At 43.8% G+C, this 27,613-nt stretch overlaps 1 protein-coding gene across 1 annotated transcript in view; it reads right to left on the reverse strand.

Moving 5' to 3' along the window:
• Slc6a11 (solute carrier family 6 member 11) overlaps window positions 1-9,066 on the reverse strand; it is a 101,412-nt gene extending 92,346 nt beyond the window's left edge. Inside the window, exons 1-4 of the mRNA XM_063238011.1 lie at window positions 8,773-9,066; window positions 5,847-5,981; window positions 5,588-5,728; window positions 2,184-2,274 (exon numbers count right to left, since the gene is read on the reverse strand). Of these exons, the coding sequence (XP_063094081.1) occupies window positions 2,184-2,274; window positions 5,588-5,728; window positions 5,847-5,981; window positions 8,773-9,004 (599 nt within the window). The 5' untranslated portion in view covers window positions 9,005-9,066. The remainder of the gene's footprint in view (window positions 1-2,183; window positions 2,275-5,587; window positions 5,729-5,846; window positions 5,982-8,772) is intronic.
• Window positions 9,067-27,613: the final 18,547 nt, after the last annotated feature.

Raw genomic sequence — 27,613 nt, forward strand, 5'->3', positions numbered from 1 at the left:
TTACAACTTTGGAGTACAGAAATATATCTTAAAACACCAACTGTGCAAACCAAAGAGATTGACAAGTGTGACTTCTGTAAAATTAAAAATTCTATACACCATAAATAAATAAGAAAGAACTGCCACACACTGGGAAAAGACATTCATAGCACTGTCAATAATATCTAGGATGTTTCAAGAATTCCCATCTGTAAAAGACAAGTGACCCAAATGCAACAGGACATGAGCATGAAGTGCAGATGAGAATATCACATAGCAGAAAAAGCATCAAATGGCTCTCAGCCCGAATTAACTGGAGAAATCCAAATGTAAAACAGCGAAATACCGTTTCACTCTCGTTACACCAGCAAAACAAAACCAACCAGACCACGTACTGTGCAGAATGTGGCACAGCAGGAAGTCTCACCCACTTACATTCAGATCACCCCTTTGCATTATCTAGTAAAATGGACAATACACAGGCCGCACGTCCAGCCCTGCCACTCTCCAGTATTGCTATGCTTTGAATGTGTCCTCTTCAGCTCATGCAACAGAGACTGAGTCCCAAATGCAACACTGTTGAAAGGTGGGGCGGTTAAGAGGGGATTGTGGGGAAGTGGGTTCATGCTAAAAGGAAGAGTTTGACTTATTGCTCAGGAATGTGTGTGCTCTTTTGCTCTTGTGACGTTTTCTGTGGGATGACACACGCCTTACACTTGCCAATCGCTAGAACTACAAAAAATACATTTGTTCTTTGAGTTATCCAGGGTCAGGCTTTTTGCTATAGCTACATAAAAGACATTATGATAGGGATCTGTATCTAGAAACCTAGAAACGTTCACTCATGTACTCAAGCAAGCACAACATTCACTCAGCACGCTCAATAGTGACCATGGGCAGCAGACTGAAAGCCCATCAAGGAGATGTGGATAAGCGCAGAGAATGCCATTCATGCCACACACTATGCCATGTAGGGGGATGGAGAGCAAGAGTGCTAAAGCTACGTCTATCAACATATGCATGGCTGCATCTCAAAACCAGCACTGAACGAAGAAACAGAGCTGTTGTGCACATGTAGGCAACGGGTACCAGTAACATAAAATTTTAAAATACGTAAGGGTGCAAATAACAGATATCATGAATTACAATGAAAAGATCTGTATTGTGCCCCGGTATTATCTAAGGCACATTACACATGGGAACAAGTATAAAGATATGCACGTGAATGATAAATCTAAATCCAGCATAATTGCTTCTAGAGAGGAACAAAAATACTCACTTCACATATGCACTATTTGTAATTAGCATCATGAGAGGAGAGGCTTCTTCATGAAGCCAGCCCTCTTCAGACTAAAACGCCTCAGAAAGCATTTAGTCCAGCCTTTAGCTCATGCGGGAAATGCATCCTTAGTACCTACAGCAAAGGATGGTCCTATTTCTATTTCAGAAGCTCTGAAGCTGGGCCACTCTATGTTTCTAGACAAGTTGTGCATTATACAATTCTGGAGTGCACATTCTGTAATGTAAATGATGCCCTCTTGGATTTGGCAGTATGCAACCTGTACAGCTGTATGCAGCAGCCTTAAAAGGGTCACAACTCTGTAGAACTATGTCCATTTCTAGGAAAATTCTCACCCACACAACTACTACTTACAATTTTGGGGGCTTAGCCAACAAGGATCAGCAGCCCTGCACAGGCCCATCCCTTCCAATGTGGGTGCCCACAACCTTCTGAAATACATTAGCCAATGCTGTTGAGGCCAGTGTCTTCTGTAGGTACATCAGAAATTGGCCTCTTTGTAACCACCACCCATAAAAGCACATCCACTTCCTTTCAGCTACTGGAAGTGAGCTAACCTGTTCCCCCAGGAGATTTCCTCCTACCAGGCTGAGGATACTCTCATTGTAAACTTGCCATAACTTCTCTTCTGCTCAAAACGAATTTTTAAACTGTCTAATGTTTTATCAAGTACTTCCTGCCCTAATAAATGATGAGGCACGCTAAGAAAGCATTTCTCTCAGCTGTTCCTCTGGGAGGCTGAGAAGATCTCCACTCTGGCTTCTAGGACACGGAGATGCTCAGAGAAGCCAGAAGTGCCTGGCTGCAGGACAGGTCTGCTTTGTCCAGAGATGGAGGCAGGCCAGTGGGGCAGGATCGGCACACAGCCCCCAAAGGCCCAAGAGACCAGGGCTCCTCCACTTACTCCCAAAACTCCATGACAGGGGAGGTGGCATTCTGCAGGGACACATGGCTGTAGTTGCTCACGTTCAGCTTCTGGAACTCCACACATTTGTCTACAGTGGAAACAAGAGAAGACAGGCAAGACAGTTAACCTTGATAAGGGCTGACCCTGGGAAAACACTCAGAGCTGACGATGTAACTGGGCAGCTGTGTCTGGCCGCCAAGTAGACAAAGCTCAGAGGATGCGGTGGAGAAATAGATGCTCCACAGTGACACTTGGGATAATCAGAACAGGGGGGCAGTGTGGTGGGGAGGGACTCTCTGTGCCCCACCATGTACGTCCTATCGAAATGAGTCAACCACAGTGTCCCCAGGACAGGAACACACCTGAAACTTTGCTTCTCTCTAAAAGGGGGCTAATACTGTAGCTGCTCATAAAGAGGTAAGGATCAGTGAAATGTCATGAATCTACATGCGTAAAGAACCTTTTTTTGTTGTTATCTCACTTAATTAATTCAGTCAGAAAGGATTTATTGAACAGCTTTCTCTGAAACTTGATGACCCAAGAGAATCTCATGTGAAAAATATGCTAGTGTTCATCCACTGAGGCCTGGAGCTCCCCATTAACCCCTCCTCCTCCAGGAAGCCCTCCCTGATCTCCCTTCCCTGAATTCTAAGCAAGGCAGAGCTCAGAGGCCCTCTGAGCAACACTTTTTCTAATGCTTTTTATTTTGAAAAGAGAGAATACAAAATTCAGAAATAGTCAAGAGACCCCCCAAGCCGCACCCTCTCCCTATTCCATAAATGAGCAGTGAGCCAGTTCTGTTAAAGGCAGAATTGAGCACAAACTCCTGCTGGGGCTCCATTTCTTTTGCTGTGTTTAGTGCCCGCTAATGTTGGCCCGTACAGGACCCGTGTTCCCTGTTTACAGAGCTCCCCTGGGGTAGAGGGGCTCCTGTGCCTGCGCGCTGAGGGTCCCTGGCAGCCAGCAGTGGCCAGCTCAGAGCCAGGGCCCACTGGCCCTGCACTTCTGTCCTCTCATGCACTCACACATGTGTACACGCTTCTGGCTGCCCCTGCCGCCTCTGGGGACACGAACCAACTCTTGTAGGTGATGTTCTGCACACTGCAGGCACTCGAGTGCCTTTAAAGCAGTGACGGCGAACCTTTTAGAACTTTCAACGGTACCAACAGCCCGCTGTAGCACATGTGTCACAGGTCGGCCAGCAGTGGATGGAGGAGGCTGTAAGCCACAGTGGGAACACCATGCTTGTCTACTGGGCTTCCTGCTCCTCCTAGAAAATGCTGGTTCTGAGAGTGGGGGCGGTCTCAGGGCTCACAGTTAAGCCTTAAGAGGAATCTAGAAAACTGAAATTGTACTCAAAAGATCTGCCATGTCCTGGCCCTTTTTCTGGGTGAGAGGAGCCCTTAGATTGTATCAGATTCTCTGACATGGTGTTTTTAAATCATTTTTTCCTCGAGTAAAAAAATTTCTCAGACATCAAAGGTTGACCAGTTATTTTTATTAAAATACTTAATCATGTACAATATACAGTGGACTATGACGTCTCTGTGACTATATAATTCATACAACTGGAAAAGCAAAATTAAATTTACAAGTTAAATCAGCCAACATAATTCAGAGTGATAACATGACATGGACATGTAGGATAATGCCACTTAGTGAAATCAAATTGCTTTCCCGACAGATAAATGGAGCTGACAGGTTGAGAGGCAGATCTGCTGACCTTCAGGCTGATTCTTCCAAGGGCTACTGGAGACTTCGGATTTTACGGCCAGTCTCCCTGGCCATACTTCTGTTAAACCTGCGTTCCTAACAGTTTATGTGTTCTCAACTGGACTTCTTTTAGTTCCAGCCCACCATGTTTTTTCTTTTCTTTACTTTTAAAAATTATAATAACATTGTTTGCTGGAGATGGAACCCAGGGCCTGACACAGGCTACCTAACTGCTCTACCCCTGAGGCGCAATCCCAGCCCCTTAACACACCATTTATGAACCAAGTTTCTCTGCTTTCTTTCCCTTGACCATTTTCATTCTATTGCCAAGTGCATGTTGAACTATAAACACAAACTGAAGAAGTACAAATCTCCCGATCATCCTCAGTTACAAAGTGGTGTGCCAAAAGTCCACAACATGCACCTGGAGGACCCTCAAAATACACAATTAAATTATCAAGAGGACTTGCATACCTCCAAGAATATATCCTTGAATCTTGGTTTGTAGCACATTGTGAAGTGTGCCAAAGGAAGGTTAAGGGGCCCTGGAGACAGCAAGTGAGCAAGGCTGCCATCAAATGTGACTGAGTGAAGCGGGGCAAAGTCACATGGGCTAGAAGCCCAGTCACAACACTGTCTAGGTCTGGTGTCTGCTGTTCCTTCTGCTAGTGGCCAGTCTTCCTGGATCACAGCTCTCAGGATGAGAGGCCACTCACAGACATAGTCTAACCCCAAATTCTGATATGAATGGTGAAGAAGTTAAAGAATGTGAACCAATTGCAGTCATGAGCCAAAAGGCAACAGATACCTGGACTATAACTATTGAGAAGCACTCTCAGGCAAAAACCTGAGAAGGTGTGTCACAATAATAATGTCTTCTGGGACACAGCCATCTCAGAAAGGGGCTAGACAGGTAATCTCCATTTCCAGATTATACTAGTCAGTCCTGATAGGATGACAAGTTGAAAAGCAAATAATATATCAAAAAGGAAACAAAAGCAATCTGGGATCAAGTACATTGATTTCAAATGTCTAGCTGAATTGGGCCAGTAAGGTAAATAAAGAAAATAATCTGGGTGGGGATAGTAACGACCTGAGGACAGATATGTACCTAAAGGAACAGCTGCCTCTCAGCTTCAGTCATTGCTGCCAAGGAAGAATGTTGCCAAGTCATTTAATTTTTGAAAATAAACTGTATATCTGGATTTTCACATGAAATCTGGGTTTTTTTTTACAAGAAGTGCAAATCAAATACATTCTTCAATTTGCTGTTCATCATTTAAAGACGGATCAGTCCAAAGGCCCTCGGTCTGCAGACCTTAATCTAGTCTAATCTCTTCTTTCACAGAGAAAATCTGCCACTTGGAGAGGCAGGTTGGAACCGGAGCCCTGGTCCCGAGTCTCCCCCTTTCTGCCACCATCCAGTCCCCAAAAGGCTCAGTCTCTGCATTTAGCAAAGAGCCCAGTGCACCCTCACTTTCCTTACCATGCCAATCCCTGGGTCAATGCTTAGCTCCAGCTGTGACTCACACAATAAACACACTCTGGTTACAGAATTGACCCTCCAGTTTTGGTGAGGCCAATTCCAGCAAATGGGACTGCTGACAAGAGCCCAGAAGCCAATAATGCACCACCATTCCCTGGTGCCCCAGTAGGACCAGTAGAGAGACCCTCCCTGGGGCCCATACCTGTGTTCCATTCGTGCCCACAGGTGGCCCAGGGGAGCTCAGTGGTAAAGCAGTTGCTCAGGTAGAAGATGGCCCAGGCCAGGATGATGATGTAGTACACATTCAAATGTGCCTCAATCACCTGCGTTGCATAGCCAATGCCTAAAAGGACAAAAAAGAAGGAGAAATTTCAATCTCTACCTTTGCAAAAGTCTCAGCTCTTCTTTGTAGCTTAACACTACAGGGCAAATTTTTATTTTCTAATTAAAGCAATACTAACCTTCAAATAAAGGGCAGACTTTTCTCCAACATGTAATGCCACCTTCACTTGTAAATTGCCCCAAAGCCGTTTCCAGGAAAAAAACAGGAATTCCACAGCAAATAAAAAACACCACGTAGGGAATCAGGAACGCCCCTGGAAGGAGATGAGACTTGTCACCATCATTTTGTGTCCAGCACAAGACTCTTTACTCTGCACCCTCCATAGGCAAGAAGTTATGCTATCTGAGCCGGAGCTCAGGCTACAGTTGGGAGGACCAGAGTCAGCCCTGAGTTTGCACCCTTTATGACCTTTGGGCTAGTCTGCCTCACATCTCTGTATCTATACTACTTAGCTCCTAGAACTGTAGTAGCTAAGATGATGATGTTAAAGAAAGCATCTTACTGAAGCTCAGTTATTTAATTTATATGTTCCATCCTCTAGTACAGGCCAAGCCATTCCTACTCTGGTTGTCACACCCTTCTTTATAATTCTAATGTAATCTCAATAGGCCAGGGCAAGGGGACCTTTCCTATTGTTTACTTTGAGACCAACCTGCAAAAAGAACATCTTTTTTAATAAAGAAAAGCATTCTCAGGGAATCATACAAGAAGTAATGTCAGGCTTCCAAGAGTTAAGCTACCCCTACACACAAGGACCAGGTGTGGTGCTGAGACGCAAGACTCTTGTCACTTTATCTAGGCTGGCTCAGGATCAGCCTGGGAAAAGACCACCTTAAGTTTTAGTGCTCCTAACTTGAAACACAATATCTACTGCCTGGGTTTTTCTGCAAAACAAATTAAGTAACTGAGGTAAACAGGAGCTACCACAAGCACAAGGGGATTTTCCCCAAATCCCTCATTCTTTCCCCTGTCAAATAACAAAGCATAAAAACACTATTTCCCACCATCTGATCTCACAAATGAAGGTTTAAATTGAAATTGCTCTTTTTTTTCTAAACGAAACCTCTTTAAACTGGAAGGATTAATAGCAACAATTTTGATAAATCCTGATAGCAAGGCTCTATCTACCAGGTTTTAGCTTTATTCTGGGGAAGCAAGTAATCTAAAGTTTTACATTGGGAAAGAGTGCTTTAAACTACCATTGGGCTCGATCTGTAGAGTCATACAGATTAAAAAAAAAAGGAAACAATAAACAGCCCAACTATATATAATATAGTTATATATAACTATATATAATAATTAAAAATATAAGAAAGGGAATAAAGGTATCTGCTTGTTGAGCCTAAATCTAATCAGTTAAAAAGCTTCAGCAGTTCTTCAACACACTGCATTTACCCATGGATTCCCAGAACAGCTGTGGGGAACCCATGGCATGTGTGATGCAGTGGGCTGTTTGTTACCACTGAAATCTCTAAAAGGTTCTTCATCGCTGCCCCAGAATCCAAGAGACGATACCTGCAAGCCTTTGGTCCCTGTCAGCCACAAAGCTAGTCCTGGAACTCTTAAGACACTAACACAATCCAATCAGGGCTTCTGTGCATGAACGGAGGGAGACTCTTGGCAAACTAGAGAAAAGCCCAACAGTGACTCATTTTTAAATTTTGCTCACTACAACCTTTTTTTTTTTTTAAATCCGTGGTAGAATTTGTAATTAACCCAATTTACCCTATTTTCTACTTTTAATCCTTTTTTTTTGTTTTTGGTATAACAATTTCCTAGATTAACAAAGATGTTAAAACTTTTCCCCGAGGAATATACTGTAGGATTTCCACTGGTTTCCAGGAGCACGGAATGATGTTTTCGAAGAGGGCCAGGACTCCCAGCTGAGGATAGAAAACACACTTGGGGTCTCCGTCCATACCTTCTTTCCCCTCTGCTGTCCACTGACACTGACCACTACTTCACTGCCAGTACAGAGCAGGCTTGGAGCGGCCTGCACCTTCAGGACAAATGTCTCCAAGAAAGGGCCTGGATACAGCTCCCCTCCTCGCTCCCCCTGCTGGACCTGCTCAGGAAGTCCTGCACTGTCCCTGCCAGCCAACTTCTTCTGAGCCACGTTCTTCAGGGGCAGAGGACTGTCTGCTGAAGGAGCAGGAGATACCCCAAAGAAATGACGACACATAGACTGGCTTCTCTCGGAGAAATGATGCCCGGGAAGGAGGCTGTGGAAGATCCCTAGCCATGGGCCTGTGGGGCCGACCTGCTCGTGTGACTCGAAGCCTGGAGCTCCTTCTCTGAACCGGGGCAGTTGCATCTTCTGGCAAACTGGGATGTCTTCACTACAAACGACCCTCTTGTCACTTTCCTTTCCCTTCTCCACAGTCTCCAAGCATTTCTCACAGTCAGGCAGTCTCAAGGCTACTTATTGGGGATGACCCTGCGACCAGTAGAAGAAACTGCTTGCTGCTAATTCTACCACACAGGCTCCAAATCCCAGCCCTAGAAAAGGCCTCAGAAACAGATTTCAAAGACAAGGCAGGAGAGCAAACAGCAAAACCTCGCTTGACAGTTCTGCCACTTGTCAGACCAAGCCCACCTTAAAACAAGGCCTTTGAGGAGGGCAGCATCCACTTTCTCACTTTCTCGTAGGCTCCAGGAGGGCCTTTCCTAACCCTCAGTTTCCTCACCTGCGAGATGGGGTTACACTGCCTGACATGGTGCTCTAGACCGAAGAGAAATAACATGGGGAAAGCTTAGTGAGGTGCCTGTTACTTGAGCAAATGCTCCCAACCCAAGACCACTCGGCAAAGTGGAGACTCCCAAGGCCAGGCATCTCCCGCCCAAGCCAGGAGCTGTTCTGGTCTCCCCGCGTCTCCTGGCAGGATGTGCTCGTGCTGGCAGGTGCCACGCTCAGGTGCGAAGCGGCGCTCAGGTGTGAACCGTGCTTGCCCTGAACAGGTGCCAGCGTGGCCCGCAGTGGGGGCGTCGCGCGTCCCGGGGGTCCCCGCCCCACTGGCCTGCGGGCCCCACCCCTCGCGCCTCACCTCCTCCGTTCTTGTAGCACAGGTAGGGGAAGCGCCACACGTTGCCCAGCCCGATGATCTCCCCCGCCACGCTCAGCACGAACTCCACCTTGTTGTTCCAGTGGCCGCGCTCGTGGACCGCCTTGTCGCGCTTGCGGTCGCGCGCGTCCCCGCCGCCGCCGAGCGCCTGGGTCTCCCGCGCCTCTCCGGCCGCCTTCGCGTCGCCCAGAGGCAGCACCTGCTCGGCCGTCATGGCCGCTGCTCCTCGCCGGCTCTGCGCGCAGCCCCGCGGCCCGGCTTTTCAGGCGGCGCGGGCGGGGGTGGAGCCGGGGACGGGGACGGCGCGGGGACGCGGGGGGCGGTGCGAGGCGGGGCGGGGACGCGCGGGTGGACTGGCGGCGCGGGCGCGGGCTGCGCACCTGGCACCTGGCGGCGCGCACGGGCAGCGGGACGCGAGGGGGGCCCGGCCTGTGACCCTGCGCCGTGCCCAGCTTCCCTGAGCCTGTTGAGGGGCTGCGGCCGGCGTGGGCCGAGGGTGTGCGTTCCCGCAGCGCGCCCAGGGCACGGGCGCCTGGCCAGGCGCTGCGCGTCCCGGAGCTACTGCTGGGACTGTGCGGGATTGGAGCTATTATCTAGAGACAGGTGGATCCAAGCCGAAGCTCACGACCTACCTGTCCTAGGTCTGTGACTCTGGTCAGATGGCTGAGCTCTCTGTGCCTCAGTTTCCTAATTCGTGAAAGGTACTAATCCCACGCCGTCTTTGGCATGGGTTTCTTGTGGCTTTTGTGTGTGTACATGAAAGATTAAAATAAAATGCTTGCAAAGTACTTCATACATTGGAAGTGCCCAGTGAACTCTGGCCATTATTGTTATTATAAAAGAAAGATAATAGGAAGCAGGGAGGCAGAGTTTGGGGAGAGAGGAATGGGATGTGGGAATAGGGGAGGAGCAGAGAGGATCAAGATGTGCTGTGTACGTGTACCAATCCCCACAATGAGTATATTCACGATGTATTGCAAACATATACAAATAAAAAAATTTGAAAAGGATGTGAATATATATATATAATTTTTTTTTTTTTTTTTTAGAGACAAGGTCCTATTTGTAGTCTAGGCTGGCATTGAACTTACTGTGTAGTCCAGGTTGGTCTTGAACTCACAGCGATCTTCCTGCCTCAGTCTCCCTGAATGCCAGGGTTATAGGCATGTGTCACCATGCCTGGCCTAAAAATATTATTCAGTGTTCACTCACATACATTTGTGTTTCTTGCTGATATTTGTGTCCTCCCTTAATTGTAAAGATGACATATACAGCCCTGTGCATCACAACAGTCAGAGAAGCCACACAAGATGTGGCTCACAGGCTGTGCTCAGTAAGCACTTGGAGATGGAGGTAGAGCATTTGCCTAGCAGGAGGGAGGCCCTGGGTTGCATTCCCACCACAACCCCCTCAAAAAAGCGGGTAGAAGAGGAGGGTGGTATGACTTAGGCAAGTGTCTCCAAAGACTCCTGAGTTACAACTGGGTCCCCAGCCAGAGCTTGGCAGGAACGGGAGGTGGGAGAGTTCGTACCACAAGCCAAGGTGATGAAGCCAAGCAACCATGGACTGAAACCTCCATACTGTGAGTCAGAAGAGAGCTTTCTTCCTCCATGTTTGGTTCTTCAAGGTTTGGTCCAGTTATGGGAAGCTGACCCAGAGGAGTGAGGGAGGAAGAGGGAAAGAGAAGGGAGAAAGGCCTGCAAGCGTTTTACTGGGCTGTGGTGCAGCTCAGCGGCAGCGAGGCTGAGTCCATCCTGGCACTGGAAATAGTAACTATGTTGGTAACAGGGTTATTGGGGGCCACCAAGCCCTGGGGTGCTGGAATCTTCCTCCACTTGCCCTGCCCCAACTGTCACAGTTTTTGGAAGACGGAGTCTCAGTTGACTCCCGGCTAAATTTCTCACCTCCCTCTCAACTCGCAGCCCACAGACAATCTGTTGCCACCCCCACCACTTTTCTAGGAACACTGCTTGAGACATCCCTGAAACCCAATTTGTCCTACAAGCCCCACAGTTCCTTCCCCACCCCCAGCCCACCTGACCTCTAGGTCCCTTTCCGCAGCCTTCTTCCCTGTCACCCTAAAAATTCCATCGTGTGGTTTTCTGGGTATCGTCTGCACTCACTGCTATTTCTCTGAATTTCCCTCCCTTCTCTTGAAGCCTGGTTTTCCCTCCTCTCTCTTTAAGTGTGGCTGATGGCTCTGATCCCTGTCCACGTGGGCTGCCCCAGGAAGTGTCAGAAAGTATCATCCAGCTGGGTGAGCAGAGTGAGATGTGGCTCTATAGCCAGGCTCTGTCCCTTAGGAACTCTGTTATGTCTTGTGCCTCTGGCTCCTGGTTCCTCAAATACTCATTCTGGCCTCACATAGTGGATGTGAGAGTTAAAGGCCTCAGCAGTCACTCTGTGAACACAGTAGCTACAATGTTGATTGCAGTGATGATGATGATGTCAAAGGGCAGGAAGAGGAAGGTGGTGTCGACGTCACTCACTTGCTGATAGCCTTGGTTCACTTTTCATTTTCTTTTCAGTGAGTCCCACTGCTGCATGTGCAATAGACAGTAAAGAGAGACTTCACCTTCAATCTCAGAACTCCCTCACCCAGTGGGCATGTGGTAGCTAGGAGTTAATCTGTTCAATAAACAACTTCATCAAGAGTTTGAGACTCATTCCTGATTCTTGCTATTACAACATTAGCCTGTCAACCTAGAATTTATGTAAACCTCCTTCGAAACCAATTATATTTTCTCTGGCTGCTCATGCTCAGCACCATCAGCCCCAGGTACTGACTTCCTCCTGAGCCACTGGGATTCTACCGGATAGGCTTGGGAAGACAAGCTGCACCAGAGAGTGAGGGGCCTGGGACTGGTGGTCATCTGGTGTGGGACTCCGGTTCAGTTCTGCTGATGGACTGTTCTGTGACCTTAGGTTCATCAGCAACCTTGCTGAACTTCAGTGTTCTAGTTTTATTCAAAGGAGCATGATTACCCTCCTGTCTCCAGGTGGTCTTTAGGTCAAATGAGGCCACATGCAGTGGAGGACATTGTGCAGATACTAAGGTCTCAACCTCACCTCTCAACTTTCAATGTTTCTCTTTGTGACAGTAGCCAGGTCAATTTCCTGCTAATTGTTTGTAGTAAATAAATATTTATGGCCCATTTCCTTGGTTATTTCATGGCCCCTGAAAAGACTTAATCTTTTTACTTTGTTCCTCTCCAGATGAGCCCATATGCTCTCTCTCCTTTCAGAGCCTGAATCCTCTCTATCCTCAGGTGTAGTAATCTCTGGTCTGAATGTTCTTAGGCTGGAACACACATGGCTCACTTCCAAAGCTGACCCCAGTGCAGCACAGTGGGTTAGAACATGGGCTCTGTGGTGACACTGCCAGAGTTCAAAACTCAGTTCAACTATTTGGCCAGTGGTTTAAGCCTCTGAGTCTCAGTTTCCCTTCTGTAAAATGGGGCTTCTGTTTATTCCCTTTTAATTATAGCAAGGGCTAAGTGGATTTGTATTTATAAAGCACTTGAATTTGTGACTGCTAGGAAAATATTTGTTAAATATATAAAACTCAAGAAATAGACATTAAGATTTCCATAGTTCTTTCTTGGGGCAGGCATTCAATGTCTTTCATCTTCTGGAAACAGCTATTACAGTCTTCATCTAAGCATCATTTAGAGCTCATTTAAACATCAGTATTGCTCATCCATCCAGTCACCAAATACTTCCGTTTCTTCTGTACCACATACAGGGCCTGCCCTATGAGTACACTGGTGCTGGCTTGAGTTGATCATTACATTTTCAGGGATTTTGAGGTGTTGGTGTCTTGAAATTTGCCATTGTGCTTTTATTCACCCTATGGTAATCTGCAAACATTATGGAGAGGCTCACTCTTATTGTGCATCAGAGAACACACCATTCCAGGGTAATGAAAGAGGCAGTCCCAGAAATGACTGGAAAGTTATAGATGTGGGGAGAGTTCACAAAGGAGAGGTCTGCAGTCAGGAGAGCGAGTGACTGAGCAGCGTGACCTTGTCAAAGGAGCAGCAAGGGCTCTGAGCAAGTGCCAGATGAGCTGAAGCCTGAAGGGAGAGGTGTGATGAACTGGATAAGGAAGGGCTGGGGTCCTGGAGATGACTGCCAGCCCAAGGCTGGGACACACAGAGAGGAGCAAGATATACCTGAAGGTGAAGCACTTTTAGCAGTGGCTGACAGGAGAGTATGTTGTTGTTGTAGAGAGACTGCCGCAGACACAGTGTGCAAAGGGCACTACAGGACGGACGGGCTGAGGGAGCAGTGAAGGGCTAACTGCGGTGGTCCAGACCGGAGATGACTGCAGCTTGGACTGGGGACAGGGGCAGATGAAGGCACAGATCTTGACCTAGGACTAAATGTGAGGGGAGGAAAGGAAGGTGCTAAGCATGTTCTGCTCTTTGTAGAGCTACAGCCTCCTGAGGCGAGTGCTATGGTCGTGCTCTACGTTGTGCCCGTGAGCCTACAACTGCCTTACGTTGAGAATTAGAAGCCAGATGCACCAGGAAATGGATGATCCTCAAATATGTGCACAGCTCCCAAACCCAAAATCCCACATGGTGGAACTGGCATCAAAGAGAGGAAGTAAAAAGGATTAGGTACCAGGAGGAGCTTCCTACAAGTCATTTGGGGACAGAATAATTGGCTCCAGGGAGTGGTGAGCTGCCCAGGAGATGGAGAGTAGACACAGGAGTGGGACTGTAATACTCAAGGCAGGAATCCCATGAGGGGACTTTGTCCTGAGAGTCTGAGATAGAATTCCCCAATTTTACTAGTCTGAATGCACAGTTTTCTGCACAATTCTTGCCCATTAGCACCATTATACTCCTTTAGTAGTTTTGCATTTGAAGTCCCTATCTTCTCCTTTCCTACATCTAGCATTCAGCCCAGTAACTTTGCAGATCCTTTTCAATACTGGAGTTCAGATGTTCTCTGGCCACCAGGATGAGGCAGAAATGATAACGTGCCACTAAGACTACAGACCTGCAAAGAAACTCAGGCCAGATCAACCTCCAGCCTCTAAATAACTGATCTCTGCTGTTCTGAATGACCAAGTATCGACCTTTGCTGCTGCTGTCCATGAATGCTCCCCTTTGCTAATCAGATGCAATCATTCTTATAAACAACTTGATGTTCCTCTTCCTTGTGAATTCTAAAATGATTCACAACCCTCAAAATGCTCTGTGCTACTCAGTATGGGACCCCTCAAGATGCAGAAGCATTGTGCAACTTGCATACACATGGTTTAGGAGCAATCTTGGCCAGGTAGTTATGGGAGTATTTCTTCCTTTTTTGCCCTAGGTGCTGCTTCAGGACAAGATGTTTACTGGCAGAGCCAAGATGAGAATGGAAAGTTGCGTAGACTCTTCTGGTAAGGTTGTCTTCTGCTCACGCCTTGCTACTCCAGCCATATGCTTATCTTTTGCCATGGGGCCTAAGACAACCTTCTCTTGCAAGAAGAAAATGCTACAAGAAATAACTGATCTTACACTAGTAGCTGGATAAATGAATGCAAGTAGATGATAACTCAGTATGCTACAGTAGATTGAATTATTGGTCCCACTCATTCCCACCTTCATAATTGTGCTCTCCACCCTCACTCTTGCTGTGGCCCCATGGTGGACAGCGTACACTTCTCTAATTCTTGACTTTGGGCTTGGCCAAGCAGAAGTTTGAAACGTGTTGCATAATTGGGCAGGCTCTCTTGTCTGCTCCCATTACTGTGAAAAGAGCATATCCTGTATAGCTCCTGAGTCACAACAGGAGATAACAGGGCAGAGATGCCCTAACCAAACCTCTGACCCACCTCATGAAGTGGGGCTTCCCCAGCAAAACCAGCCATGGAAGCAAAAGACACATTTAGCTTGTTATAAGCACTGAGATTTTGAAGTTGTTATACACAACAGCTGACTGATATCCACTCACATGGGCTATGCTTGGGGCATCTGTACCCTACCTCTGTTATGCTGTGCCTCAGTAGGGGATAGATATGGCAATGCTTTATTCCAGGCATCCCCAACCACTGGAGCACGGACTGGTGCTGGTCTGTGGCCTGTCCGGAGCCAGGTCACACAACAGGAGGTGAGCAGCAAGCAAGGAGTTACTTCATCTGTATTTACAGGCACTCCCCATCACTTGAATTACTGCCTGTGAATCATACTGTGAACTGCACATGCAGGGGATCTAGACTGTAGTTCCTCATGGACATCTAATACTGCTGCTATCCCTTCCTTCCAACACCATCCGGGGAAAGACTGTTTTCTGAGAAATTGGTCCTGGTACCAAAAAGGTGGGGAGTGCTTCTTTATTCTGTAGATTAAAAAATCCTGAAACTCAAAGAGATTGGGAAGTTGGTTTAAAAATCCCATGATAAGGCCCGAATTCCACCCAATTCTCTCATTTACACTTTATATCCTGGAGCGTCTGGCTTCCGTCTTTTGGCCAGTGGGCTTGACCATGTGAGCTTATCTGTTTGATCTACATGGGGAAAAGAGGGGACAAAGGAGAAAGTTTATCTCCTCTCCTGCTTCCAAAGGGAGCAAACCCAAGAACATTAACTCAGAACTTAGTCATTGCATCTTGGATGCCAAACTGGAGAAGACACTCCCACCTGGACCCTGTTTTGTGGGAGAATATGTGCCAACTTTCAAATCCCTGATTTTACCTTGGACTCTGGGGTTCGTCAGCATCTGTGAGTGTTTAAGTTCTGAGATTTCCTCCTCTGTCACCTGGTTCAGATGTCTAAAGGCAGGGACACACTGGAAACATCTATACTTACTTGTAATAGGCTTCCAAGACCATTGCACCCACTACACAGGCTGAGCATGGTCAACTCTAGAGACTGCATTCATGTTGCTACTCTGAAGTGCTCCCTGGAACAGTGTGACATGACAAAGTAACCCCAAGTTCCTCTGACAGTTCAAAACTGACTCTGGGTTACAGCTAGTAAAATGCCTCAATCACATATTTCTTAATGATCATATGACCTGTTGGCCCCGTATCAACAACTGTTCAGTAGTCTTTTTTCCTTATCCCTGAGGATATCTTCCAAGATTCCTGTGGGTGCCTGAAACCATGAACGGTAATGAATATGAACCCAGTACATGTATTAGGTTTTTTCCTATACATGCATATGTATGATAAGTTTAACTTACTAGGCACATGAAGAGATTAACAATAATAAAATAGCACACTTACCACACTATTAAAATTATTTAAAGTTTATGAATTATTTGTTTCTGGGATTTCCACTGGTAATTTAATATTTTCAGATTATGAAAAAGATAACTAAAACCATGCAAAGTAAAACTGGATGAGAAGAGTGTACATCAAGATTGCTTAAGAATTAAGTGAGTGTTCAGCCTCAGTTCTCTCTCTCTCTCTCTCACACACACACACACACACACACACACACACACACACACACACTCATATAGACTCACACATTTTTAATTGGGGAATTGTAAAGAAAATTTCCTAACCCTACACTCTCATCCCAGAGAGCCCCCACAATTTTTTCTAAATTAACAGCAGTTATTGAGGGTCTGACACTTGATAAATGATGTGCTGCATGCTGGTAATTGCTCAGGAATGTGTGTGGTCAGATATAAAAAGCAGTCCAACAGGACAGCTTCTCAAACAGAGGTGGATTTAAGGTACTGCAGAAACGCAGAGGAAAGGGCGCTTCCTCTCCTGGGGTGCAAGACTGTAAGGAGGAGGTGACGTTCATGGTAAGTGTATGAAGTATAAGTAGGGATATCAGGCCCAGGGAGCAGTAGGGGCAGAGGCACGGAAGTACATGGTAGGCCCAGGGTGCTAGGTGCATAGAACCGTGGTCCAGGAAGTCAGTTATGCATTGCTTCTGAGGACTTTAACTGCATCTGGCCTCACTGAGGTGTCCATTTTGGAATCCATTTTGGAAATTGAAGACTTACTACTAAAAGAAAGTGAAATACCTCATTAATATTCTTAATGTTGGTTACACTTTGAAATGACAATAAATGTATTGGGTTAAGTAAATATATTAAAATTAATTCCACCTTTTTCATTATACTTTAAAATGTGGCACTAGAACACTTGACATGATTGGTATAGACTTAGTTATGTCCCTTAAAATTTATGTGTTGAGTCCTTAACCACCAGGACTGTAAAATGCCACTGGATTTGGACATATGGCTTTAAAGAGGGGTTAAGTTAAATGACATGCTGTGGATGGGACCCTAATGCAATGTGACTGGTATCCTTCAAGAAAGAGAAGGTACCTTGATGAGGAATAGGTGGGTGAAATGGAGTTTCTATTTTTTATGAAAAGAAAATGTGGTATTTAGATATCATAGAGTACTACTCCACTATGAAGAAGGATAAACTTGGGCCATTTGTGGGAAAATGGATATGCCTTGAATTCATAATATTAAGTGAAATAAATCAGACACGTGTGCTTAAAAATCATATGGTTTCTCTTATACGAGAAGCAGAGCATAAAGAAAAGAGAAACAGAAAAGATGATAGAAATAGGAAGATGGATCTTTGGGAAATGAGAAGGGGACTAAGAAGGGAGGGGAAGGGAAGTGAAAAGAAAGAAGGTATATCATGCACAAGTACCAGCTCCCCACAGTGAATGAATTCATAAGGTACTGCAAACACATACTAATAAAATAAAGCATTGAAAGAAGAGGAGATCCCAGTGATGCATGTGCATGGAGAAAAGGCCATGTGGAGACAGTGCAGATAACCTCTGGAAACCAAGGGGAGAAGCCTCAGGAGAATCTAGTCCTGCTTCAACCTTACCCTTGGCCTTCCAGCCTCCATAACTAGGAGGACATAAATCCTGTCATTTAAGTATCTCAGTCTGTAGCATGTTATATGGCAACCTGAGCTTTCATATCATTACTTATGTGACTTATGTGGTATGTTAAAAAATACAATGAATGTAAAAAATATTTTTTTCTTTTTAAGGTGGATGCACATGCCAGCCAGGAGGAACTAGTGACAGCAGGTCCTGGTGCTGGCACACACCCAGGCAGGGGGACCAGCAGTGTGGAAAAGTCCGAAGCAGCAGTGAGAATATACGCCAGCTGCTGGCAGTTAGGTGAATCGGCACTGTGCCCGGGCATACAGACACTTGGAACAGAAGCCGGCAGGCAAGGCTGCCATTTTACATCAAAGGGCTTGAGGAGAACTCTAGCAACAGAAGACCAGTCCAGCCCCTACACACAGAGGCCAAGAGCAGCCCCACACACTGCACAGATCCGCTGGTGAACTCGGCTAGAGTAGACAGCACATTTATGGGCTCCAGTGTGGACCTGCCACAGGACTGTAGACACCAGAGAACTTTTACTACTTTTATGGTAGGCCCAACATACTTTTATGTTTCTCTGTTTGTTTGATTGGTTTTTCTTTTTCTGTCTGATTGTGGGTTTTGATTTTGCTTTGTATTTTTTTTGTGGTTATTTTTGTTTTCTTTTTTCTTCACTATTTATGTTTCTTTTTTTGTTTTCTTCTGTTCATATTCTTTCTTGCTTTCCTCAATATGGCTCTTGAGTCTGTGATATTTTCATGTGAGTGAACATGGTCTCTTCTCTTTCTGGTTCATGTCAATACTCCTTTGCTTTTTCTTTCCCTCTTTTTCTCTGTGTCCTTCAGGTTCCCAAAACTTGGGCGATCATCCTTTGCCCTTCTGCTGTGCTTCTACTATATTTGACTTCATTCATCTCTCTGTTTTGTCCCTATCCCTCTTAACCACCCTCCCCAACAAAAGGGTAAAATCACTCCACTAAGGGCAAAATCATTGCATATAAATTCTTGGTTTGTCAGTAGCTAAGCTGTACTTGATGCTATCATTACTGCTAATTGTACTACTTTATCTAGGATACCACACCTGTTACAATCAGGTTTCCTCCCTTGTAGGCCAATACTGTGATTGTATGGCATCATAACCTTCACCATAGTACTTAGTGACAAAGGACTGATGTGGAGCCAAATAGAAAATTCTTATCCTTAATGCACTGGGTAGGTAGGTTCTTAGAACAGACACAAAGACCAAGAGCCACCTATATCTAGAAGACTTCCCTAAGGTATAGTCACTTCCCATGGAATCTTCAATATGAGCAATAAAGCTGTCTACCATAAGAAACTGACAAACATCAATACAGAAGACAAAATTAAATAATAAATAGAAAATGACAAGATACAGAAGCAAAATGCAACCCAGGACCTGCAGCTCATTCAGGAAAAGTTCAGAGAAAAATGAGATAGAGGAAATTGGAAGCCAAGCACTTGAGTCTCCTGAAATGATAGCAACAGAAGTGAAAACACAAATGAAAGAGGTTATATAAAATATAATCTCTCAGATAAAAAAATGTTCAAAATCAAACACATTAGAGCACACACACATAAAAAATTAGAAGAGCTTAGGAAAATGATGGAAATCATGAGCATTCAACATAGGAGAGAAATGGAATCCATGAAACAGATCCAAACAGAAATCCAGGAGATTAAAATCTTCATTGAAAGTTTACACAACAATTTGAATAAAGGAGGAGATAGAATATCAGATCTAGGAGACAGAACAGTGGCTGAAAAGAAATATATATTACATATAGCAAGAGACCATGAAAAATCAATCCAAGAGTTTCAAGATGAAGCAAAGAGAAACAACTTAAGATTTATAGGTGTCAGTGGGAAAGCCCAAATGCCATAAAACCTCATCAAGAAATGACAGAAAACTTCCCAAACACGGATAAAGAATTTGACATATAAGTAAAGCAAGCATATAGAACTCCACACAATCATGATCAAAATTAATCTACACCATGGCACATAATAATTAAGATTCCAGAAATTCAGCACAAAGGACCGGAGATATAGCTTAGTGGCACAGCACCTGCCTGGAAAGTACAAGGTCCTGAGTTTGATTACCAATACAAAAAGAAAAAAGAAAGAAAGAAAGAAAGATTCAGCACAAGAACAGAATACTAAAAGCAGTTAAAGAAAATAAACAAATCAGCTGTAAATCTCAGCAGAGTTCTCAACACAAGCCCTTAACTCAAGGAGAGCTTAGAGTAAGGTACTTCAAGCCTAAAAGAAAACAACCTCCAGCCCAGACTGATGTACCCTGAAAAACTATCTTTCAAAATCAATGGAGAAATAAGATGCTTCCTAAACAAAGGACAACAAGACATTCATTACCACCAGCTCTTCAGAATCTTATTTCTCCATAGATTTTGAAAGATAATTTTGCAGGGTACATCAGTCTGGTTTGGAGATTGTTTTCTACAAACTAGACCACATATTAGCCCACAAAGCATGCTTAAGTGAATGAGGAGGAGTTGAAATTATCCCATGCAAACTATCTGATCATAGTGCAATGAAACTGGAAATCAACGGCAAAAGAAACCACAAAAACTACATAGACACATGGAAAAACTAAACATCTTCCAGAACAATCAATGGGTCACAGAGGAAATTAAAGAAGAAATTAAACAGGAACTACAATTAGATGATAATGCTGACACAACATACCAGAACTTATAGGACACAATGAAAGGAGTCCTACAAGGGAAATTTACAGTGATGAATTCTCCCATGAGGAAAACAGAACGAGCTCAGATAAACAACTAATGTTGAATCTCAAACTTCTAGAAAAAGAAGAACATATCAAACCCAAAGCTCATGTGAAAGAAAATTATAACAATAGGATCAGAAATTAATGTAATTGAGACTAAGAAAATAATACAAAGGATCAGTGAGATGAAGAGTTGGTTCCTTGATAGATTAAATAAAATTGACAAACTCCTTTCTAACTTTATTGAAAGAAAAGAAGGAAAGGAAAGACTCAAATTCAAGCAATTAGGAAAGAAAAGGGTGAAATCCAGTGGACCCTCTGGAAATCCAGGTCATCAATGTCTCCTTTGAGAACTTGTACTCTAATAAGATGGAAAATGCAGAAGAATGGACAGATTTGTAGGCACAAAAGCATTGCCAAAACTGAATCAAGAATACATAATAAATTCTAGATAAACCAACATCAGTCAATAAAATTGAAAATGTCATTAAAAACTTACCGCAAAGAAAAGCCCAGGTCTTGATGGATTCGCTGTTAAATTCTACAAGAAATTTAGAGAAGATCTAGTGCTACTGATGCTGAAACTCTTTAATGAAATTGCAAGGGAAGCAGTACTTCTAAATTCATTTCTGGAATCACATATCACCCTGCTACCAAAATTAGAGGATGATCCAATCAAAAAACATAACAATAGGCCAATCTCCCTAATGATCATAGACGTAAAAATCCTAAACAAGATATTGCTAAACAGAATGCAACAAATCATTAAAAAGATTCTGATATCCTCTTCAGTCTCCTTTTTCAGAGTACTCTAGTTTTTAATGTATAAATTTCTTACTTCCTTTGTTAGATTGGTTCCTAAGTATTTCTATTTTTTTATGCTCTTGTGAATGGTGTGGTTTCCCTAACTTCTCTCTCAGTGACTTTGTTAAAGGTTATACACTGTGACCAAATAGGATTCATCACAAGGATGGTTCAACACACACAAATCAATAAATGTAATACACCATATTAACAAAGCCAGAAACAAAAACACATGATCATCCCAATGGATGCAGAAAAAGCATTTAACAAAGTCTAATACCTATTCATGATTTTAAAAAAAACAGAAAATTGAAACAGGTGGTCTTTACCTCAATCTGATAAAAGCCATCTCTGACAAACCAACAGCCAACATCATACTAACTGATCAAAAAGGTAAAACCTTTTCTGTAAAATCAGAAAGAAGACGGTTATACTTGCCTTATATAGTGGAGTACTACTCTACCATAACGAAGAATAAAGCTGAGACATTTCTAGGTAAATGGGTGCAATTTGAAGCCATACTCTTAAGAGAAGTAAATCAGACTCACACGTGTAAACATCACCTTGTCGCCTTGGCATGAGAAAGTGAAAAAGTAAATAAGAACCAAAATATACAACAGATATTGTGAAATGGGAAGAAATTGTTCAAAAGGAAAAAGGAACTAATGTTGGAGAAGTGGGGAAGGAAGGAAGGGAAAGAGAAAAAAATATTTTAAAAAAGAATAGAATGGAAGCAAAGCTTTGTAAATAGTGAGAGAAGGTGGATTAAAGGGAGGAGAGGGGACTAGGAACAAAGAAGAATCAAAATATATCCTATATGGATACAAATTCCCTATGTTGAACATGGTCATTATGTATATTGAAAATATACTAATAAACTGAATTAAAACTTTAGTATAATACAAATTCAGTACAATAAAAGACATATTGTCTTTATTTCCCATCAAAATACTCCCTTTTCTCTGAATACATGTGTCAGTCATCTTGTCATTCCTGAGGCACTTTGGAAGTCCTCTGTAAAGGCTGAATGTCTTTAGTTGCGCACTCGTGGCTGTTCTGTATGGAGCTGAGACGTGGACTTTTCCTGGTCCTTTTGACTTTGGGAAAGAGTCAGAAGCGACATGGTGCCATAGGTAGTGAACAAGCTGGATGGGGACACAGTATGATGTTTTTAGGAAACTGCCTTTCTGTTCCATCGCACAAAGCAGTAGCATCCACGATTTTTAAAAATCACACCTTGTAAAGACACTCACAAGAAAGGGCTTCCAGAACTGCTTCACAAAGTGGCAAGAATGATGTGGTAAGTGTGCCAAAGTGAGAGGAAACATTGGGGGAGAATTAAAAGCAATATATCTTTTACTGTATTATACATTTTTATTGAACACTCTCCATACATTTTGATCACATCTGGTATGTTGTATTTTAGTTACAGAGCATTAATTTAGCAAAGTTAGGTCAGCAAAGGCCAATAAGTTCATATTTGAACCTTTCATTCAGTTGAAGCCACACCTAGCTGCAGAAGAATCAGAGCAGAGTACTCCCAGGTGGCCAGGCACGTCCCCTGCAAGAGAGCTCTGCATGTGGGAACAGTGATGTTTGGTGACCAGCTGGTCCTCTTTGCTGTAGATCTCTTTCCAGGAGCCTTAGCGATGTCTGACTGCCTATGTGACCAGGTCCTCAATTTCTCCTCTATACAATTAGCTTGCTGTTTTCCTCTGCCTGGATATCTTCTGTTTTATCTTCCAGCTCAAGTCAAAGCAGTATGTGATGCTCATTGGTTAGGGCAGGCTCATTGGTCAGGGCAGGCCCATGTCAGAAAGACATGCTGAGGGACCACCTCACACAAACTGACTAGACGCTAGGACCCTGGGAAGCAGTAGAGCATGTCAAGTGATAGTCAGCTATCTGGGTTCAGGAGCCACTTAACACTCTATATTCTTGGATTGCACTTTACCTCTTGGAAGATAGTTCTTTTGTAGTGGGAAAACAATAATGTAGACGTTGGACTGGAGGTTTGGCTCAGCAGCATAAGTGCCTGCTTGGCAAACACAAGGCTGTGAGTTCGATCCCAATGCCAAAAAGAAAACAAATAAATAAATAAAATAAAAACAAATAAATAACATAAATAAATAAATAAATAACATGGACCTCATGGAGTTATTAGACAAACTGCTGATCTAATCCAGTGTTTTTCAAACATCATCATACCTATCGTCTTGATTTGTATGCCAATATGGCAATGTGTAATCTAATATTTACATACTCTCTTTGATGTTCAATTCATGTACCATGCAATTCACTCATTTAAAGTGTACAATGGGGTCATTTTGGTATAGTCACAGAGCTGTGAAATGATCCGTACAGATAGTTCTCAAACTTCTCCAACTCCTGATACTCCCCCTGTTCCCCTCAGCAGCCACTCCCCACATCTCTCTCTGCCCTGGGCATCACTAATCTACTTTCTATCTAAATCAGTTTGCTTATTCTAAACATTTCATATGAATGCAATTGTAAAATATGTGGCCTTTGTGTCTTGCTTTTTTCATGTAAAGGTATCTTCAAGATTCATGCATAGTGTGGCACTTATCAGTACTGTTTTCCTTTCTGTGGCTGTATTTTATTTATCCATTCATCTGTTAGTGCACATTTGGATTGTTTGTAGTTTGGGGCTATAGTGAATAATGTTATGAATATTCTCATTCAGGGTTTATGTGGACATATGTTTTCACTTCTCCTAGATATATCATTTGGAGAGGAATTGCTGGGTCATGTGTAATTCTTTGTTTAACCTCTTAGGGAACAGCCACTCTACTTTCCAAAGTGACTAAGCCATTCTACATTGCAACCAGCTAAGCATTAAGTTTCTATTTCTAAGCATCCTTGCCAACATCTATTAGTATGGGAGTTTTTCATCGTAATCATTCTAGTTGGCCTGAAGTGGTATATCTCATTATGGTTTTTATTTCGTTTTTTCTTTTGTTAACTCATTTTATTCATGTTTATTTTTAACCTTGCTAACCTAAGTGGAAAATATTACTTCCTACAAATAGAAAATAAGCTACAAATAATACAACTACAGGTCAAGTATCTATCATCTGAAATTTGAAATCTAAAATATTCTAAAATCCTTTTTTAAGCACTGACTTAAAACCAAGCGGAGAATGCTACACCTCATCTTCCATGACAGGCTACAGTCAAAATGCAGCTCACTAAAAACATATAAAATTATCTTCAAGTTGTATGTGTGAGGTATATATAAAACATAAATGGAGTAGGCAATATATTTCAAAATCCAAAACACATTTGCTGCTAAGCATTTTGGGTGAGGAAAACTTGACCTGTGTCAGAATTTGTGTATTGCAAGCTATAACTGGCACTTGCCACATTTTGACAAATACCAACATAGTCAATGTAAGGGTCTTATTAACACATCTAACACACAGTTAGTGCTTGACAAATGTTACACTACCATTTTGTTATTTGTGAAGTGTGGGAAAAGTGTGGACATAAGGGGGTCTTTGGTTGTGCTTCCCCTAGGAAGAAGGTGGAATAGGAGTCAGAGGTAGAAGATCCTCACTAGACAGTGAGGCCCAGCTGACTGAGAGTGGAGCTCAGTGATAGAGGTGAACCCTAGTTCAACTCCTAGCACTGCAAAGAAATTAAAAGTTAAGGAGTTTTAAACAGTGTTTGGAACAGTCAGCCTTTGCCTGAGGAGAATGTTGTACATTCAATCAGCCCACTAATACTGTGTTTTTTCCCACCTGAAGTACAAGAAGGAGGGCCTGGATCTGAACCCTTGTTCTGCTGCTGACTAGCCTGCCTCTGGCCCTAGTTTCTTCGCTTGACAAGTCAGCACAGGAGTAGTATTTAACTTTCAGGGTCCTCTGAGCAGTAGATGGTCATTCCCAGACTCTGTGGTGTGCACACCACTGTCAGCTTTCCCCTTTAAATTATATAAATCACAGGGCAGAAACTGGAGCTGTTTTTACACACAATACATTTGGCCACTATTACGCTGGTATTTTTATTATTAATGGGAAGAAAGCCACTGTTGGTGTCTGTTCTTCTAACTAGCTCTACCAACATGCTACAGAGATTGTAGAAAAGCTTGGGCTAAAATAGGCCCTCTAAGGGGTCCTTGGTGAACATCTTGGCTTAGAATAGGTAGATAACAAAAGGAGAAAAGAGCAGACATCTCTTGAGCGCCACCTGTATGCCACTCCCGTATGAGCAACCTTTATGTCTGTGCCCATGAATCTTCTCGCCATGACCCCACGAATTGCGTATCATTTTATCCCCTTTGTTCAGGTGAAAAATTGAAATCTCAGAGAGCTAAGAAACATGTCCAGGAAATACAGCTAACAAGCAACTTGAAAGTCAAACCATCCCAGCTCTAGGGCCCAACTTTTCCCACTATCTTCAAAGGTTTCCCTTGAGGGGTTATAGAAGAATCCACACTTGGTCAAGTGTCAGGGAGTTGGTGTTCTTTGCATTTGTGGAAGAAAAGGCACTTGGTGGGAACTGATGCAAGACTTCTGGGCAGAGAGTGCCACCCTGGGCTGGAAACGGGAGCACTAAAGAGCTGGGGTCCCACGGAAACCAGAGCTTAGTAGTTATTTGTGGAGTGTTGTATGTACTGTACTTTGCAGTTTGCTGCATTAAAACCCTCATAACACTAGGAGAGAGGGATATTAGAAGCCAGGTCCAATGCATGGGAAACTGAGGCTCAGAGAAGTGAAGAGGTATAGGGGAAGCTACAGTTGGTATGAAATAGCATCTGGAATGAAATACTGGCCTGCATGATTGTACGCTGTCTCCCAAAACAAAAATGAAGCAAATGCAGCCCTGTGTAATACTGGATCTTCAGGGGAAAGCCAACAAAAACAGCTGGCAGACCAATCTTCCTACACTCCTCCATGGAGATGTTGCTCCTTCCTCCCTGATCCCAGGTACTGTCATGACCAGAAGCAAGCAAATGGGTCTCTTCCTGTGTGCCTGGGTTCCTGAGAGTCTCTGAAGACAATGACATAACCCCTTGGGAATTAACATGGTGATTGTATTTGTTGGAGACAGACATTCTTCCACATAAGATGGCAAAAAGTTGTGTGTAATCACTAAGTAGACCATGTGTCAACATTTTGTCTAACAAGATATTCCCCTCTTCTCAGCCTCTGTCTCTCATTGGAAAATGGTGACAATGGTAGTATGTACACGGCTACTGTGTACTGATGGTTGTACACTACCTGACACTTCGTGAGCATAAGATTGTGCATGTCCATGTGATAGTGACATTGTCACCTTGTGTAGGTCAGATTTATGCTATTTTTCTTTGATAAAATGCAATAATATGTGATGATAACTGTACAAGGTGATGGCCTGCAATGGTAAAGCCAGGAAGATTTGTTTGAATACCATCCTGTTATGCCTTAGCTGTGTGATCCTCTTCAGTTCAGTTCATCATGGGAGCCTCAGTTTCTACATTTGCAAAGTGGAACACCATGGGGTTGTCTTCATTAGGCCACATTAATAAAGCAGCAGGCACAGAGTAGCCTTCTGATCATTATGAAAGGGTTCTTTCCCTTCCATAAATATGGTTCATTTGATACATTCTTTTTCATGGTCAAATTCATGACCTTGTTGCTTGCTAGGCAGGTGCTTGAGTCGCTGAGCTGAATCCCTGGCCATAAGTGTGGTTCATTTGTCAGATGCAGAAAGTTATTCAAAGACCATTATGGAGAGTTGGGACCCCATGGCAGATGGGACCTTGGGTCATTTCCAGAGTCTGCTTCAAGGAGACCTTGCTCAGCTACGGGGTGCAGTTGTCAAAGAGCCTGAAGCTATCAGCTTCTTCAGGGTCTGTTTTAGCTGTGGAAGACCCTCACCCAGGCTATGCCCTTCCCAGCTAGCAGTCTGGTGGCAGGATGGTGGTAGTGGTGGTGGTGGTGGTGTCCAATCATTCTAGTCATGTAGGACACTCTGGTAATCCATGTTATTTCAGAGCTCCGCCTACTCTCAGGATCAGCCAAGACTTCCACCAGCTTTCATCAGAGTCCCACTTTCCCTCTTCCCTCCACAGTTGCTGATCCCTAAGAAACATATCCCATCTCAGCACTTTTGAGGAAACCAACCTCCAATAGCCACTGCCAGGACTGGTGTGAGGAGGCAGGTAAGAATAAATGGGATTTGGGGACTGGATCTCTTAGGCACATTTTTGGTGGCAGATTGAGCAGAGGCTGCCCAATAGTTAAGCCCTGCACCAGTGGAGGACTGGAAGGCTGCACCTCTGGACAGGAACGCATTGGAAGGTGAGCTGCACTGGATACTGTTCAGGGAGGCAAGAAGTTGTGGCCCCAAGATGAGTGGGATTTCACAACTATTAAAAACTGTTTTCCTGAAGTACTGATGGCTAGTATTTTAGGCTTTGTTGCC

Source organism: Cavia porcellus, unplaced genomic scaffold (genome assembly GCF_034190915.1).
Source record: "Cavia porcellus strain 051 isolate PalLab524CR breed Dunkin Hartley unplaced genomic scaffold, mCavPor4.1 scaffold_27, whole genome shotgun sequence".
Taxonomy (NCBI): Eukaryota; Metazoa; Chordata; class Mammalia; order Rodentia; family Caviidae; genus Cavia; species Cavia porcellus.